Consider the following 17,100-nt stretch of genomic DNA (forward strand, 5'->3'; position numbering starts at 1 on the left):
CACTCATGAGTGTGAAACAGAAGGGCTTAGCTTGAAGATAGTCTTTGCTAAAGCTTTGTGGTGGTGAGGGAAGGCTGTGGGTGAGCACCAAACAGGTTACAGGGACTCAGCTGCAGAGCAGGAAATCTTTAAGCTACAGATGTAGGATTACTTAAGGCCTTGCTAGTAATCCTGGGGAAAGCTGACTTGTGACCACGATCTTGTGTAGCACAAGCAGTGGTAGACCCACACTTAACACCCTCTGGGACCCCAGAGCTGGTAAATTATCTACTACCAGCTCATAGGATAAAACAGCACAGAATCACACCCTACACTAATATTAAAGCAATCGAATAATGCATATTATCTCAACGCAGGCAAAAGTAAACATGGTGCTGTAGCGATACTGGGAGGAACAGACATGCACTGAAACACAAGGCTTTCCTTGCAAAGCAACTTTCCCCATCACTGCCAGATGAGGAGGCCTCTACAGTCTCTGCACGCAGAGTGGGCCTTTCCCCTGGGTCACATGAACACAGCCTTCTCTTACCATTTGAAAGTCAGCTGCTGAGGGGAAGGCTAAAGGCCAAGAGAACTGCTTCCAAACAGAGATGACCTTGCAAGCTCTCTCCCACCCTCCGCTCTCTCACTGTGTAACCAAAACAGGACCCTTGGGATTCTCCTAAAAAGTCACAGGGAGAGAAAAAAACTAAGTGGAGTACTGATGTAACAGCGGCTGGGGGGGGCTCAAGGATCTGGCAGCCAGTGATGGTGAAAGAACTGAGTGGACAGGCATGTGGTTTCAAAAACGGCAGAGAGGGCCCTGCTCCAGCAGGCGGGTGTCACGCTGTGCCCCATCTGCCACAAGAGAGCGGGTGCCAATGCTCCACTTTGCTGCAGTGTTTCACCCACGCTGCACGGCCCCAGCTCGAAAGCAGGATCTTCCACACAGGAGATAAGCCCCACAGGCTAGGAAAGCATCAGGACCACAGCCAAGTATGGCTTTCATTCCGTATCAAGTACCACAGGAAACAGATCTCAACTTTCCCAACAGGTTTTGAACAGCACTTAAATTAACAGTAAATTGTATCGATAAGACAATACATAACTCATGCATTTTGCTGCTTTGGAATGTGTTTGTGTAAAAATAATACTGAAATTATTTTAATACAATCATATGTAAAGATACACAATGAAGAAATCACAAGTCGCTTTAAGTAAATAATGCAACATTTTTAACTGTGTCTCTTCTGCCTGTTTCTGTCAGTTGAAAGACGAAAAGCAATATTCCAAATCACAGTGTTCTGTACATTTAAAGTTTAACCAACATAATTAGTGACTCCCATTTGCTTCTAATTACATTCTTCTGAAAACAGTGCCCGTGCATCTTCTGTTGATACTTTGTTTTGAAAGGTATGCCAATAAAAAGAATGACAATTCTGGACTCAGAATTACACTTGCAAATTGAGCTGTGGGCTTCTTTAATCCAAATAACCATCAAAGGAATCTTCTACCTTCCTGCCTGTATCTGCACACTCAGCGTTATGGACACTTCAACAAAATTCTTTGCACTTATTCTGAATTTCAGACTTATAGGTCAGATTTGTCCCAAGTTATATAGTCAGATAATCTTTTGAAAACACTAAAGATACGTGACAAACAGCGATAACTCCCCACAGCCACTAGCAGATCTCTCCCTCTTCCCTTGTCTCTTTGAATTGCCAGGAGTGCATACAACTGGTGGAAGTACCCTGCAGCTTCACTGCTGCAGGAGGGCAGAGTGCCACTACACAAGTGGCTCTGGGCAGAGACATCTTCATGCAAATGACACATCAATAAGGGAACACACGAAGGAAAAGCAGTTTCTAACCACACCTGTAAATGTCTCCTTCCTCCTAAGGCAGGATTGGTCCTAGACAGTCACAGAGTTCAGAAGAAATGAGGACACAACTTCATACTTCCAGTTCATCACAGTCTAAGCTAGACATAGACAGGGACATCAGCATGGATCTGATTGGCACCAGCAGAAACCACGAAATCAGAGAAGCTCTGCTCAGATTCATACACAGGGAGTAGCACGCCACACAGCCTTTCCTACTCTGAGTCACTCCAACAGTTCCAAGATGTTCAGTAGCAACTTGTCAATAAAATTCATTAATGATGTATTTTATACAGAAATAGCATATTTAACTGACAGGCTACAACAAAAGAAGCGTTACAGCAAGGTGTGAATTGCGTGTTTAATAGAATAAATGAAATACAGGATAGGTGTCAGTAAAGAAGTGGTAAAAGTGAGTGAGAGTCTAATATTACATAGATCTGCTTAAAGTTTGCTACCTACATGAACCTAATTCCCCTCCTGATTTCAGTACAGTTACATCGAGCACTCCTTTGTGCTTCTACTGATTTACAAATTCTCTGATGAATAACTGATAACCAACTTTCTTTTACGTAAGCCATTATTACTGGAGAAACAGCAAATATTACAGACATGTTTGTCTTCACTCTTTCCAGTCTTGTTCTCATCATAATCATATCTGCCTGATATTTGTATTTCTCTCTCTGATTGGTGGTAACTTTATAAAACAAACAATTATACCCATGCATAACGAGTGGCATGAACAGTGCAAAAATTTCTCAGACACAGTCTTATTTTTTGTCCTATACACCTCTGCAGTCACTGGCAGCATTAAACCATCCTCTGTCATCTGTACTGCCTCACCGAGTTCTACACCTTGTGAAATATTCCAGCACCATGACAGAATGTGCTAACAGCCAACCACTGACCTTTTAGGTAGGCGCTTGTCATTATTCTCCATTCGAGACTCTTGGTTTACCAGTGATTACAGGTAATTCTAACTTCTCAAACAAAATCAAGAGGATCTGGGAAGCAGCTCCTAGAAGAAAGTGAAAATGAGTAGGGGATACTTCACAAATTAGGGGGAAAATTATAATACATAACAGTAACTGAGAAGCGAAAAGCTAAGCTAGTTTCACAGGAGAGTTGAGGTAGCAGGGAGAGGAGCTTAGAAGTGGTGGAGAGGGGGTGGAAAGAAAATAGATGTAACAGTTCTGAATATTCTCCATGTGAGGAAAAAACCAACAAACACAGCAGGAGGCCAAAACTGTAACCTGAGCCTGACCTCACTCTCGCTGGTTTTATCATAAAACCACTATGCTGAACTTTGGTCATTGCATCACCGATACAAAGCAGTCTCAAAGCCCAGCCAAGCAACTACACTGTGGTTGGTTTTTTCCTTCCCATGCATTCAAGATGGTAGATGTTAGCTAAGAACATTATCTTTTGAATAATAACAATGTCAGTACATTTGTTAGTCGGCTGGACAACTTGCTTTTCTGTGTTGGTTGTTTTGCACAGTTTTTTTTCTTATATATCACTGAACTGAAAAATGTGGGTGTGATGTAACATTTAGCTGGAACGTTAAGTGCCAAAGACATATTTTCGTCCACATCAAACCAGTGCAGTAGTTAAAAACATTGCGGATTGTAGGTTATGCAAAACATAAAGCTTGTCACCAACGTAATATGGTACCAGGAACTTTTGGATGAAGATATTCTTAAGATCTTTTAAAATCTTAATAAACATCCTTGCACAGAAGTGATTCATGGTTTACAGAGTGATAAGCACAAAGGGTCCAGTAACTCACCTCACATTAACCAGCAAGTCAAGATCAAGCAGAGATGCAGAGCTTGAAGTCCTGGTTTTCCATGCTGATTGTCCTTGCAACAGTATGTTAGGCAAACGCACAAAGTCCTACCACTACCAAGCTTTTCTGCTTCCACAAAACAGTTTATTTTTGTGCTGCACAGGAAAAGAATCAGTGTTAGAAAGTAAGCACTTTAGCAATCACTTCCAAGCATAAAACGTAATTGCTGAATGAGAACACAAATAGATGCCTAAGCCGATGCTGAGGCGATATACGATTATCGCTGACAACAATAACTGCCAAAAATTCCAGCCCATACCTCCATGATTAAACTGACAGACCCTGCACAGGGGGCTGTACAGAAAAGCAGACTAAACACTTAGACTTGGCAAACCTCTGGGTGTCTGTCAGTACCCCATGCCAGCCAGCACGGCAGCGGGAAGGCTGTGACCATCACCAGCATTTCCTCCAATACCCAGGGCCATGGGCTACTAAAGGCACTGCTGCTTACCCCAAAGCACATATCTCTGCCCCCTTGTCCCAGGTGTCCTGCCGGGTGCAGAAACACTCTCCAACACTGGCACTGGAGAGAGAAATGCTTTTGAAGTACCTGTGTCAGAACAGGCTGAGGGCCACATTGCCAATGGATTCGGGTGGAACTCAAAACAAGCAACTCGACTGAGCACTCTGAGGAAGAGAATCAACTACACCGCGACCTAAATTTGCGTTCTGTGCATCGCTTATGTATAAAGAGTGGGAAATAGGTTTGGGAACAGGGTTCCAAACCACTAACCCTTGTCAGCAGTGCCAGTATTTCAGCATGCCATATCTGCACTTCTGATTCATACGTACGAATGCAGTGTGTAATACCGCAAGGCCACATGCATCCTTCTTAAGTGCAACACACATCTGAACTCAGCTTGTCTGTAATCGGGAAAACACACCTGTTTGCATTGCTTTTAAATGATGTTAAATGAAGGTGGCTGCAGCGCCCTACCCAGCTGTTCGTCAGAACCGTTACGGGCTGTGCCCCCGGCACTGCAGCACCCGGGCGCCTGACACCTGCTCAGAGAATCGGACTCGAGGCGGCACGAATCTGTTCGCTCCCGCTATCAGAACGCGGTTTTCTAAGTTTGAGAACCGTTCTGACCGGCCGCCCTCGCGCTGCCGGGAGCCGCGGCGCACGGAGCCCCCGGAGGCATCGGGGCCGGCCCTCAGCGCCCCACGCACCCCCGCCCCAAGATGGCGGCCGCCCCTCACACCGCCTCCCGACCCCGCGGCCCCTCGCGCGCCGCCGGCGGAGCGCGGCCTCAGGCGGAGCCGCCTCTTCGCGCCGGCGCCGCCGGGAGCCGTAGTTCTCCTCCCGACCCCGCCGCCCCGCGCCCTCGCCGCCGCCGTGCCGGGACCGCCCCCGAGCCGTCCAAGGGGCGGCGGGCAGAAGCGCCGCGCGGCGCAGGGGCGGCGGAAGCGAGGGGCGGCGGACCGCGGGCGGGGAACTACGGGCCCCGTGGTGCACGGCGGCGCCGGCGCGCCTGCGCGTCGGGGCGGCCGCGGGAGGAAGCGGCGGGAGGAAGCGACGGGAGCGCCTGGCGCGGGCGGGCGCGCGGGGCCGGGCGGGAGCGGGCCGGGAGCCGCCATGCCCCGGGACAACATGGCCTCCCTGATCCAGCGGGTGGCGCGGCAGGCGCGCATCACCTTCCGCAGCCCCGCGGGGCCGGCCTTCGGGGAGAACCTGCACCGGCTGCAGCAGCTGCTGGACGAGGTGCGCGCCGAGGACCTGCACTTGGCGCCGCAGGGGCCGGCTCCGGCGGCGGCGGGGTGCCCGCGGGCCGGCGCCGTGCCGCCCGTCAGCTACATGCACATCTGCGAGACCGAGAGCTTCAGCATGGGCGTGTTCCTGCTGCGCGGCGGTGCCTGCATCCCGCTGCACGACCACCCGGGGATGAACGGAATGCTGAAGGTGCTGTACGGCACGCTGCGCATCGCCTGCATGGACGCGCTGCCCGCCGCCGCCGCCCCGTCGCCGCCGCCCGCCCCGGGGCCGTGCCTGCGCGCCCTGCTGCGCTCCCGGCAGCACTACACGCCCGCCTCGCCGCCTTGCCTGCTCTCGCCGCACAGCGACAACCTGCACCAGATCGACGCCGTGGACGGCCCCGCCGCCTTCCTCGACATCCTGGCGCCGCCCTACGACCCCGAGCACGGCCGGGACTGCCACTACTACCGCCTGCTGGAGGGGCCGCCGGCCGGCGCCGAGCCCGCGCTGCCCAGGGAGGTGTGGCTGCTGGAGACCGCGCCGGCCGCCGACTTCTGGTGCGGGGGAGAGCCCTACCCGGGGCCCCGCGTCTGCCCCTGAGGCGGCGCCCGCCGTGCGTCGGCCCTCGGGACCGGACGGAACGTTGCGGAGCGCCCGGCCGCGAAGGGAGGCGGGCGTCGGCGCGGGGGGACCCGCCCGACTCGTCCCGTCCGACCGCTCGAGGACGGCGCCCCGGGCCGCGGCTCGGCCCTCCGCTCGGATCGCGTCGCTCCGCCGGGGGAAAGGCCGCCGGCACGGGCTGCTCGCAGGGCCGCGCGCCGGGGGCCGCCCGGGGCAATAAAGTGACGATGTATTTATTTCTTGTGGCTGACGTGCGGTGATGGAGGAGTGGCGCGGTCCGGTTCTACTCGACTGAGCGTTCGGAAGAAAACCCAGCGCTCTGCGTGCGTCGCCGGGCTTCGGTGAAAGGGGAGAGTCGGGCTCCAGCAGAGCGAATGCAATAAGAACCCTCCCGGGGCCGCCACCCCCACCCCCGCGATGCTGGGAGCGCCGCACCGACTTCCCCGTGGGCTCCGGGACGGGCTCCGCTAAGAGATGTACCGAACTGGCAAAATCCCGCCCCCGGGGCAACTCGGGCAGGCAGCGCTCCGCGGATACGCAGTGGTGTGCATGGGGTGGGAGTGAAATGAGTTCCCCTCCCGAGGGACGGTGTCGGGTCCCGAATTACCATTTAACAGTTCTTCACTGCGTTACATATAAGATTCGGCTATTAGAACTGAAGTTAAAGAGCATTCCTATGCATGTTCCCTCAGCCGGGAGGAGACTCGCAGCTGCTAATTAACTGTGCTTGGATGTTCTCATATAGCAGTGGCCGAGGGGAGTGGAAGCTGTGGGCATCTTTAGAGAAGACCGCTGCTATCCCATGGATGCTGCTGTACGACACTACTCACTTGCCTGTAACCTATAGATACATATATCCATCTGTACACATACCCTAGGTTCAGATAGGATTTGACCCGATAACTCTTCTCTAAAAGTGGTCTGTGTTTTTATATGGACAAGTGAACACTGAGCTTTGGAAGCCTTGTGGTTTCCCTCTTTATACTATTTATAAAGATTACTTTTTTGTAAGGCTTTTAAATAAACATAGTGTAGAAGAGACGCAGTGCATTTTGCCTTGCTGTGCTGTAAGCAGCCTTGAGACACAGCGTGTGCTCAGCAGGGGATGTGATCTTTCTAGTGGGAGAAACTTTTCTAGAGGTGACGTACCTGTTTGTGCTGCAGGGAATGGCCCGGTGCCTCTGATGGCAGAGCATGCCGTGCCATGGGCTCCAGCCTGGGTCACCATGTGGGCATTTGAACACAAACCCACTTCCTAAGGGATGTTCCCAGCCTGCTCCAGAAACTGTCCCACAACCAGCCTTTGTGTTTCTTTGTGTATTTACAAAAGCAGACTTGTTTTTCCTGTACGGTTGCTTGGACGGGTGAATTTTTAAGTGATTCTGATACAGAATCTGTGGAAGAATGAATGTAAAACATCATCAGCGTTATGCATACACATATTAATGCTTTTGCAAAGAAAAATTGGTGGAAATTATCTTGCTCAATTTCCATTTATTTGTACAGCACTGTGGAGCGTCTGATGTTTCTGCAGCGGGCTTACCTGTTTTTCCTGGAATTCCCCTGCAGCTTAGCATTAGTTAATGTGCAACAATTCTCTATCAAGTGTAGTCATTAACTGTAATGCAGTGCCTCGGAATGGCACAGCCTGTGTTTCTCTCTCGCTCCGGCACTAATGAAGACTGTCATCCTTTTCCAGAAGCCCACAAAGACAGCGTGCTGCATGCAAACAGCGGTACTGGAAAAACAAACTGCAACAAAGAGCATTTTGGTTCTGTATCTCATCTCTCTATCCTCCCCTTAGGTCTCTCTTGTTGCTTTTTATTTTTTCTCCATGCGTAAGACCTAGTCAAGATATGTAATGGGATAGGATTTTAATGTACCTTTCCACAGAGGATGGCATGGTCCCTTACCCTGTGGAGTGCTGTTAACAATTGTGGCAAAACTCTTTTGTTTTTTTAAATAACGGTGTTAGCATCAAAGTATTAAAGTCATTGTGTCAGGAAAAAGAGAACCTGAGATGCATTAAAGAAAAGCCTCTTCTTGCTTATTCAATGATTGAAACTTACTGCACGTGTTCTGGATATCTCTAAGCAGAAGGTTTGAGTCTGAAATGCAGTGCCTTCTCTCTGCAGTCTGTTTATTGCGTTTTCACAACAGCAAAATCACTGTTAATGCTGAGTTACAGAATAAATACAGGATATCTCACCACCGACCAGTCATTACTTTCCTCCGCAAGTGTGCAGCTTTGAACAAGCGCGTTTCTTTTGCTTGGCAGCCCAAATGGTGCATTTGGCCCTTCAGACACATCCAGCACGTGTGGTACTGCAGCTTGTGAAGCCAGTTGCTACTGTAAAGCAAAGGCACGAGTTTAAGAGTGCTGATACTATTACACAGTGTAAAGTTTCTCACAGTTGTACGGTAGGTACTGGCAGTGTCCTTAATCCAGCTCACCTACAATTTCTGTGTTGACTTCTGCTCTTTGCTGGGGTCTCGATCTTGCGGCAGGGCTGCGCTCAGTAGTTTAGAGGCCGTGAGCAGAGCCTTGGATCGTGCACTTGGGTCGCTGAGAGGCTGAGCTGGCCCACGATGCTCTGGCTATGACCAAGCCATGGTTATCCAAAGCTGTGGTAGTGCCTGGGGGAGCCCAGCGTTGCCCGTCTGCCTTCCCGCACTGCAGACCAGTGATGCTGACCAAGGACACCACGACTCTGTGAGGTTGTGCTCCACAGCTGAGACATGCCATGTGCCACCCCTCCGCCAGCAGACTGCTGTCCCTTTGGGAGTCCCTTCGGGAATGTGTGGGACCAGGTGGCAAAGCTGCCCCTGCTGAGATGAGGGGAGGCTAAAGCTTATGAGAGCTGTGCGAGGAAGGTGGCGGGGTGCTGAGAAGCTCCTCAGCTTCTTTGTGCCCGGTTTTGGAGACCTGTTTCATTTCCAGCTCTGAAGAGCAGCTGCTCTGAGAGCCACCACCCTGGCAGCAGGGAAAGCAGCAGAAAGTTTCAGTGGAAAAGGCAGGCAGCGGGCTGCCGGTGGCTTCAGTCGGAACAGCCGTGCCAGGTCTGTGCCAGAGCTCACCGCAGTGCTGGGCTGCTTGCAGCTGTCCCAGGCTCCACAGTGCAGCCACGCACCACCTGCAGCCCCCGCCGGGTCAGCATCCTCAAAAATAACTTACAGAAGATTAAAAAAAAAAAAAGTAAGAAAGAAAGAAAGAAAGAAAGGGAAAAAAAAAAAAAAAGAAGAGGAAGGAAAGAAAAAATAAATAAAAGGAAAAAAAAAGCGGTGTCGCGGCCAGGCCACTGTGCAGGGGAAAGCCCGGCTCAGGCGGGGGGCGGCCCGTGCAGCCCCGGATTCGCTGTGCCGGAGCCCACTCGGGGCAACCGGCCCGGGCCGCGGAACACCGCGCTGAGTCACATCGCCCGCCCGCTCCCACCGCCGCCGGCGCGGCTCTCGCCTCCGACGGGAATCCCCGCGGCCGCCAGCGCGGCTCGGCACGGCGGGGCCGGGGCCGGCGGGGAGCCCCCCTCCCCCGGCAGGCACCTACGGAAATAACGGTGTCAGCGTGGCATAATTAAGAGATTTATTCGTCGTCGCTTATAAACGCCGTGAGCGCCGACCCTGCCGTCGGAGGGCTATGTACAGAGTGGCGGGAGGGAGCCCCGTCCCGCAGCTGCCGCCCGCGGCCGCACACGGCCGTGCCGCCGCCCGCGCCCCGCGACGCAGATCGGGCCGGGCCCGCCGGGTGCGCTCGTCCCGCCCGGGCCCTCCCCCTCCCCCCCGCAGACGCAACACTCTTCGGTCACCGAAAAGACAAAAAAAAAACAACCCCAACCAGTGCGTACAAAAATATAGTCTCTAAAAAAAAAAAAAAAATCCCAATATTAATAGGCAGAAATGTACAGCCATACTACAACCAGGGAGGGAAGGCAAACTTTCCGGTCACGGCGTCGCCGCTGTCGTCGGAGCGGATCGGTAAGGCACCCCCCACATGCAGCCGGGTACGGGCTCACACCACACAAGGCACCAAGGACACCTCACCACGACGGCACCGCATGCATCCGTCCTCCCGCCGCAGCCCCTATGTACAGCCGTCGGCCCCGCCCGGCCCGGCACCCCGCGCCCCCAGGGCTCCGCGCCGCCCCCGCGCCCGCGCCCGGCTCAGGGCGTCCGCGTCCGCGCCGCGCAGGGGCCCAAGGCGGCCCCGCTGCCGCCGGCTCCGGGCTGCGGGGCGGCGGCGGTCCCCGCGCCCTTGCGCTCCTTCTGGCGCAGGTGGATCTTGGTGTGCCGCTTCCTCTCGTCGGAGCGGGCGAACTTCCTCCCGCAGAAGTCGCAGGCGAAGGGCTTCTCGCCGGTGTGCGTGCGGATGTGGGTGGTGAGGTGGTCGCTGCGGCTGAAGTTGCGCATGCAGATGCGGCACTGAAAGGGCTTGTGGCCCGTGTGGATGCGGATGTGCCGGGTGAGCTCGTCGGAGCGCGAGAAGCGGCGGTCGCAGCCCTCGGCGGGGCAGGGGTAGGGCCGCTCGTGCACCGGCGTCTTGCTGGGCCGGTTGGGATACTTGCGGGGCCGCAGGATGGGCCGCAGCGGTAGGTGGTGCGGGCTATAGGCGCCCGCGGGCAGCCGCGCGCCCTCCCCACCGCCGCCACCGCCGCCGCCGCCGCCGCCTCCGGGGGCAGAACCGGGAGCGGCACCCGCCGGGGCCGCCCCCATGGTGAAGTTGCGGATGGTGGAGAGCGGCGTGAGCGGCGGCGGGACGCGGAGCGAGTCGAGGGGGCAGGGGAAGGGCTTGCGGTCGGGGCCGGCGTGCAGCTCTCGCTGGCACTGGGGCGGCGGGAAGAAGCCGCCGTACTCGGGGATGACGGTGAAGAGCCCGCCGTCGGCCGCCGCCGCCTTCGGGGAGGGGTAGGAGGGCGGCGGGGGGAAGGGCAGCGCCCCGCCGCCGGCGGCGGGCAGGAAGGCCGAGGAGGGGTCCTGCGGGTACAGCTCCCCGCAGCCCGAATAGGGCGGCGGCGGCGGCGAGTAGAGGTGCTCCAGCTCGGCCGGCGGGCCCTGCGCCATGCCGCAGCCCAGCGCCCCGGGCAGCGCGCCGGGGGAGGCGGCGGAGGCGGCGGTGGCCGAGGAGGAGGCGGAGGAGGCGGCGGAGGAGGCGGCGGAGGCGGCGGAGGCGGGCGCGCTGACCCCCTGCAGGATGCCCGCGCTCACGATGTTGATGATGCCCTCGGGGTAGCAGCCGGCGCCGGGGTACTGCGGGTCGATGGAGAACTTGCCCATGTAGGTGAAGGTCTGGTTGCGGGAGGTCGGGGCGCCGGGCGCGAAGCCGCCGCCGTAGGGGAGCTCCAGGGCCCGCTTGTCGCCCATGTCCACGCCGAGCATGCCGTCTGGGGGCGAGGCGAGGCGCCGGTCAGCACCGCGAGCTTCCCCTGCCCCGCAGCCGCCCGGGGGGCTTGGGGCTGCGGCGCGCACGTGTCGCGCCCCGGCCTCTCCCCCGAGCGGCGCCCCGAGGGACCCCGGCCGGGCGAGCCCCGGGGGACCGCCGCCCCCGCCCGCCCCCGCAGCCGCCCGCCGCCCCGGCTTCACCGCCCCGCACCTGCGCGGCCGCGCGGCTCCGCTTACCTGCGGCCACGCCGCTCATCTGGTCGAACGGCCCCGCGGGGTCGGCATTGGGGAAGATCGCGACCGAAGTCGGCAGCGTGGCGGAGATGTCGTCCGCGGGGTAGATGCCCTCGGGCAGCTGGTGCGGGAACCCGCCGAGGGGCACCGGGATCTTGTCCGCCGCCTTGGCGGTCATCATGGGGGCGGCGGGCGGCCCGGGGAGCCGCGCTCCCGGCCGGCGGCGGGCGCTCGGGGCGGGGACGGGGCTCTCCCCTGCCTCCCGCTACCGACGCGGGGGGATCGCGGGGAGCTGGCGCGGAGCGGGCATGTGCGGGCGGGCGGCCGCCCCGTCGCGGCGGTGCCCCGGGAGAGCCGCGCTCCCGCCGCAGCTCGCGCTGGAGGACAAGTCTGGCGGTAACTATTTATGGGGGCCCCCTGAATGCCCGGGACGTCACTGCCCATATAAGGACTGAGGAACGGGGCCCGGCGGTCACGTGGGCGCCCGCGTGCGGCCCCGCCGCCCCGCGCCCGCCCCGGCCCCCCGCGCCCCGCGCCCCGCGGAGGCGGCCCCGGCCCGCCCCGGCCCCGCGCGGCCCCCCGGGGGCCGCCGCCGCGCCGGCAGCGCCCCTCCGCCCGCCGCCGCCGAGGGGGTATTCCGGTGGCGGGGCCCTTGTCCTAAAAAGGCGAAGATCCGGCCCCGCCCCGCTGCCCTTTTTAGGGCTCGTTCCGGAAAAATTAAAGCTCGGAAAGCAGAGGAGGTCCCGGGGCCGCCCCGCCGGACCCCGCTCACTTTCTTAGCAGCCCGTGACCGCAGAGCGCCGGGTCGGGAGAGCGCCGCGCTCGCAAAGCCCCGCTTCTCCTTTTCGCTTGCTTTTTTTTTCCTTTTTTTTCTTTTCTTTTTTTTTTTTTTTTCTTTCAATTACGGATGGAAAGAGCCGCCGAGCGCGGCGGGCGCGGCGCTGCTTTTTTGGAAAGTGTCTGATCTATAAATACCGCCGCGAACGCGGAGCCGCGCGGCTGCCGACGAGAGCTCCTCGGCGGGGCCGGAGCGGGCCGGGGGCGGCGAGGGTGCCGAGCTCCTCCTGGAGTCCCCTGCCCCGCCGGCGCCCGGCTCAGCGCCGCGCCGTGGAACCGGAGCCAACTGCAGCGCGGCCCCGACGGCGGAGCGCACCGCACCTGCCCCGCCGCTGCCGGCCCCTCGGCCCTGCGGCTGCCGGGCGCGGACAGGAGCTTCTGCCCGCTCTGCGCGCAGCTCCCCTCCCGCTCGGACCTCGCTCCCTCTCCTCTCTGTCCTGAATCAGCCCATGGCGTTCAGCGCAGCCGCTGCCCCGTCGCCAGCGCCGTTTCTGCTCCCGTTTCTTATTTTCTTTGCACACCACCTCTTTCTGTACGACCTCGTCCATAAGAAGGGGATCAAACCAAAGAGTGCTTAAATTCTTGCTTTTTTTTCTTGCTTTTTTTCTTTTTTCCGAGTGCTAAAAATAACCTCCCCTGTGCCTCCCTTCCCAAGAGAAGCCAGTCTTTCATATGCTGTTCCCAAGCTCAGAGCTCGCAGCCCCTACATCTTCTTGCTGATGAGGGTGTCAGATGTAATTATTGTAGAAAGCCGCATCCCATGTTACATTCTTGTCTCTAATCTCATTACTTAGGAATATTTCATCTCCTGACTGTTTATTCCCACTTTTAGGAAAACAACTCTCCCGTATGATCTGTAGTGTGCAAGGCCCCTTTCCAGAGACATGCAGGAATAAAAAACATCAACAGCCCAAGCAGCACTAAGACACAGCCACGTATGAGATGCCACAAAAGCACACTCTTCCTCTGAAGCAACAAGCCAAAGCATACACTAAAAGGCTAAACAAATTTCTGCCTTGCATTTTTAACTGCAGATCAAAATATCTGTGGGCTTGAGCCCATTACAGCACATGCCCAGGTGTCTCTACGGAGCGCGGACTTACCTCCGTGGTGGTCTCAAGTACTGTCATCTGCCTCACAGGCTCCGCTCCAGTCCTGCAGCACCTTGTGCCCAGCTGAGAAAGGCTGTCTCAATTGCTCAGTTTTTGTTTCAGTGCCTTTGGTGATGTTCCAGTTTCAGTGCTTCTCCAGTCACTGCAGAATGCAGGCGAGACAGGAGCGTAGCTAAAAAAGTCAAAGTTTCAGGGCATTTGTCATTCTTGCTAAGGAACTACAGGCATAAATCTAGATATTTTCCTTGATGGGTGATCTGGGAAGTGCACACAGTAATTAGGAGATGCAGAGTTCTTTGTGTGTGTGTGTGTTTTTTGTTTTTTTGTTTTTTTTTAATATGTTAATATACAATGATTTTGTTACCAGTTCTTTCTGGCGCTTAACATACAGCCAATACAGTTTGGCACGTGAGACTTAACTGAAAGAAAGCTCGTGTTCCATTTCAGTAGGATTCTAGATACTTTCGTTTAAAAAACAATCTCAATTTAAAAGTTAAATTGTGACAGAGAGACAGAGAGAGAGAGACAGGTTCTGGGAAATTTGACTGAGAAGTAGGAGCAATTGTATTGTACCTTTCCATTACAGCTGAGCTATAATTGGCCTCATCGCTACTATGAAAGAACAAAATATTGGAATCTGTTGTGCAGGGGGACAAGTGACTTTACATTAATCTGAGAAACGTGTAGCCCTACATACAGCATCCTCTGTACTGAAAAACATGGTGGAGGTGTGAGATGCAGGTTTTAGTGATACTAGACAGCATCTTCCTCTATTACGTCCTCTGTGTCCACTGATGACACTCAGAGAAAGAAGAACCAAGGTTCTGCATCCTGCTTTAGCCTCTCTGTAGCTCAGCTTCACCTTTGGGCTAACATGGCAAACGTAATGTCCTTCCACTATTGCAAGGATTCAAAGACTGACATGAATAAGGAAACTGCTGTTAGTTGATGTTGGTGGGTAATTTTAAGAGCCTTCCTAAGGATGGGGTAAACTGTGCCTGATGGACAACTGAGTCGCTCGTCTTCTCTCAATGGGAGCTTTGTCTGGAGGCAGCAGGGTCTGGAGGTGCAAGGCAAGATGGAAACACAGCTAGTGCTTCAGGAAGATGTTGACAGATGAAACTCAAATGTTTCTGGTCCCTTTTCAGATATTTGTGCTGTAGTGCTCTGCATGTGTTTCGTGCCTTTGATCCTCATTTGGCTGATTATACTAGACTCCAGGGGTAGGCCATCCAACTCGCACTGACGTCAATGAGCCTTACACGCATAAAATCCTACTGATTCCTGTGGTTCCTACAAGCCACGTGGTTTCATATGACGGACAGATTGTTGGTGTAAATTGCCAAAGCCCCACTTACACCAAGAGAGAAGCTGCACTCCAGTGGCCCCATGTGCGTGCAAGTCTCTGGATTTTCCCTGGACCCTGTGGCTTCCAAAGGCAAAACTACCCAATTTGCAGCCCCCTCTTCTGAAGCCAGTCAAGGTATTTTCACTAATTGATTTCAGATCATTCAGCGATGAATCGGCAATGAACACAGAAATGCACACTGATTTTGTTTAGGAGCCTTCCATTTGGGGATTCTCCAAAGGACAGAAGGTTTACTCTTACATGGAGTAGTCCTGCTTTCTCCCTGTATCTGCATGACATGTCTGATGGACATAGCACTGACTAGAGTTCAGAGCTGAAGGGATGAACTTATTTTTCATTCCCAGTTTCTTTGAAACTTTCCCCCTCCTCACCCCAGATTTTTTTGTACTTGTTCTTTTAACAAGGTGCTAGCTGATGTCGCATTGGGTACATTTTCCTGCACTTCCCTATTGCAAGTACCCGAGACATTGTTCTTGTTGCTGCATCTGAGCTTAAGAGTGGCTGAAGAAGAAAAGGCAGCTCATCATCTGCAGGAACTGGCAGCACCGTTTAACCAGTTTAACTTCACACGTTTGTGTTGCTCCAGGGGGTTGCTATGCCTTTGTTGCAAAACTCATCTGACCTCATGCGCCAACAACAGTGATACCAGTAGGTCTGCTTGGGAAACACACCCTGCCTCTTCCACTGTGCACCTTGCTGCTTTAGGGGATGTTAGCATGGCCTCAGCTCAGCTGGGACCTGGGTCTTGATCTTCAATCAGAGGTGAGTGACCCTGACTTCTGATGACAGCGAGGGAAGTCTGTCCTAAGTTTGTGCTGGATTCAGGGTGGGGTTTGTGGGTGTATCTTTTGTTGTGGTGCAGGTTGTTTTGGGGTTTGTTTCATTTGTTTGGTTGGTTGTGTTTGTTTTTTGTTTGTTTGTTTGTTTTGGGTTATGTTTTTTTGCTGCTTTGGTTTTGTTTGTTTGTTTGTTTTTAACATTTCACATAAAAGAGAAGTTCTCGTCTCTGAAGCCATATTTCAGAGTTTCACAAATCTGCCCTCTTTCTATGAGTGTAGATAGGTCTGGCATGTCCACACAAGACGAAATACTTGTTTACTAATGCTTTATTTTGCCAGGGCTGTCTGCTGGATTCCCAGTCAAAAGCCACTTACCACAAGGTTGATACAGGCTCTCAGCCCATAGTGGCCGGTCACTGAAGCCCAGCACCAGGCAGGGAAACCTGGGGTAAACGTGAGCCTACTGAAAACTAGCTGCCTGACTGCTTGTGTGCTGAGGGCAGGGGGTGGTTAGGAAGTAGAGGAGAAGGCATCCTAGTCTACCCTTAATTACAGTACCTTAAAACCACACTCTGCTGTTTTCAGCCAAGGCTCCTTGTTGTCTTAGGATGCATGCCTGTAAATGTGAAATAAGTAAATGACTTTATTGTGAGGATTTGGCACAGGAGAGCCTTAGCAACATCCCAAATGGTTATTTAAATATCAATAACATTTTCTAATTCAGGCTACAGAAATTAAACAAACTTGTGTGGAATCAGCAAGTTACTAGTAGTATAACTGCGTGTGGCCATAAACAAATACACGTAACATAACAGAGAAAACTTCCAGTCAAATAAAAGCAACCGTAATCTTAGTCACCCCAAATCTATTTTTGTTTACAGACAACTCATTCTCGTTATTAAACACGCAGAACACTTCCTGGATATTCCCGTACACTCTTGCAAGCACACGTTATTAAATCCGTCCCCCTGTCTCTGCTCACCTCGCGCAGCCCCGCAGGAACGGAGCGGCCCGCCGGCCGCGGCACGGAGCGTGTGCGGCTCCACTGCCCTCTCCTGGGAGCAGGCAAGCCGGAGTTCCAGAGGACTCGGCCTGCGGAGCAGAAAGCAGCGTCTTAGGTCAATGCTCATGGTGTTTCGCTGTGAAACGCCTCTCCAGAGCTTAGCACCGCGGATGTGTTATCTGTGGATACACAAAACACAGCCTGGGTGGGTCGCAGATCCCACTGTCAGGGCAGCAAGGCTGCCTGATAGTTGCAGTCCCACAGCCTACAACCTCTCTCTTCCCATAGAATTAGAGTCAGACACCAAGTGCCCCAAAGAGGCAGTGGGAACACCACAGAGGGGGTAACCCAGCCTAGATGTCCTCCACAGCC

The 17,100-nt window shown here is 54.6% G+C and overlaps 3 protein-coding genes and 1 long non-coding RNA gene across 19 annotated transcripts in view; 2 read left to right on the forward strand and 2 right to left on the reverse strand.

The window, feature by feature from the left end:
• RTKN2 (rhotekin 2) overlaps window positions 1-4,585 on the reverse strand; it is a 189,808-nt gene extending 185,223 nt beyond the window's left edge. For 13 of the 14 annotated variants that reach the window (XM_085229337.1, XM_085229336.1, XM_085229331.1 and 10 more), the window contains exons 1-3: window positions 4,159-4,434; window positions 3,648-3,802; window positions 2,767-2,876 (exon numbers count right to left, since the gene is read on the reverse strand). The gene's annotated coding sequence lies outside the window, so the exon portion shown is untranslated. The other variant, XM_085229325.1, reaches the window with a different exon arrangement.
• Window positions 4,586-4,918: 333 nt separating this feature from the next.
• On the forward strand, window positions 4,919-6,134 carry ADO (2-aminoethanethiol dioxygenase). Its single transcript, XM_085229348.1, has one exon. It carries the CDS (start codon window positions 5,284-5,286, stop codon window positions 5,998-6,000), a length of 717 nt encoding a protein of 238 aa, XP_085085474.1. The 5' UTR covers window positions 4,919-5,283; the 3' UTR covers window positions 6,001-6,134.
• A 1,748-nt stretch (window positions 6,135-7,882) lies between these two features.
• EGR2 (early growth response 2) lies at window positions 7,883-12,482 on the reverse strand. 2 transcript variants are annotated; one of them, XR_014884684.1, is made up of 3 exons: window positions 11,632-12,482; window positions 8,476-11,396; window positions 7,883-8,371 (listed from the first exon to the last, which is right to left on the reverse strand). XR_014884684.1 is itself a non-coding variant. In XM_085229346.1 (2 exons), the coding sequence occupies exons 1-2, from the start codon at window positions 11,807-11,809 to the stop codon at window positions 10,180-10,182; spliced, it is 1,395 nt and encodes a 464-aa protein (XP_085085472.1). In that variant the 5' UTR covers window positions 11,810-12,482; the 3' UTR covers window positions 7,883-10,179. The 2 variants fall into 2 exon arrangements, 1 of the variants encoding a protein (XP_085085472.1); XM_085229346.1 differs by having other exon boundaries at window positions 7,883-11,396.
• A 2,911-nt stretch (window positions 12,483-15,393) lies between these two features.
• LOC146543853 (uncharacterized) overlaps window positions 15,394-17,100 on the forward strand; it is a 29,526-nt gene continuing 27,819 nt past the window's right edge. For both annotated transcript variants that reach the window (XR_014884687.1, XR_014884688.1), the window contains exon 1: window positions 15,394-15,708. This is a non-coding gene — a long non-coding RNA (uncharacterized LOC146543853). The remainder of the gene's footprint in view (window positions 15,709-17,100) is intronic.

The sequence above is a fragment of the Meleagris gallopavo genome, chromosome 8 (assembly GCF_905368555.1).
Source record: "Meleagris gallopavo chromosome 8, MGAL_WU_HG_1.1, whole genome shotgun sequence".
Classification (NCBI taxonomy): Eukaryota; Metazoa; Chordata; class Aves; order Galliformes; family Phasianidae; genus Meleagris; species Meleagris gallopavo.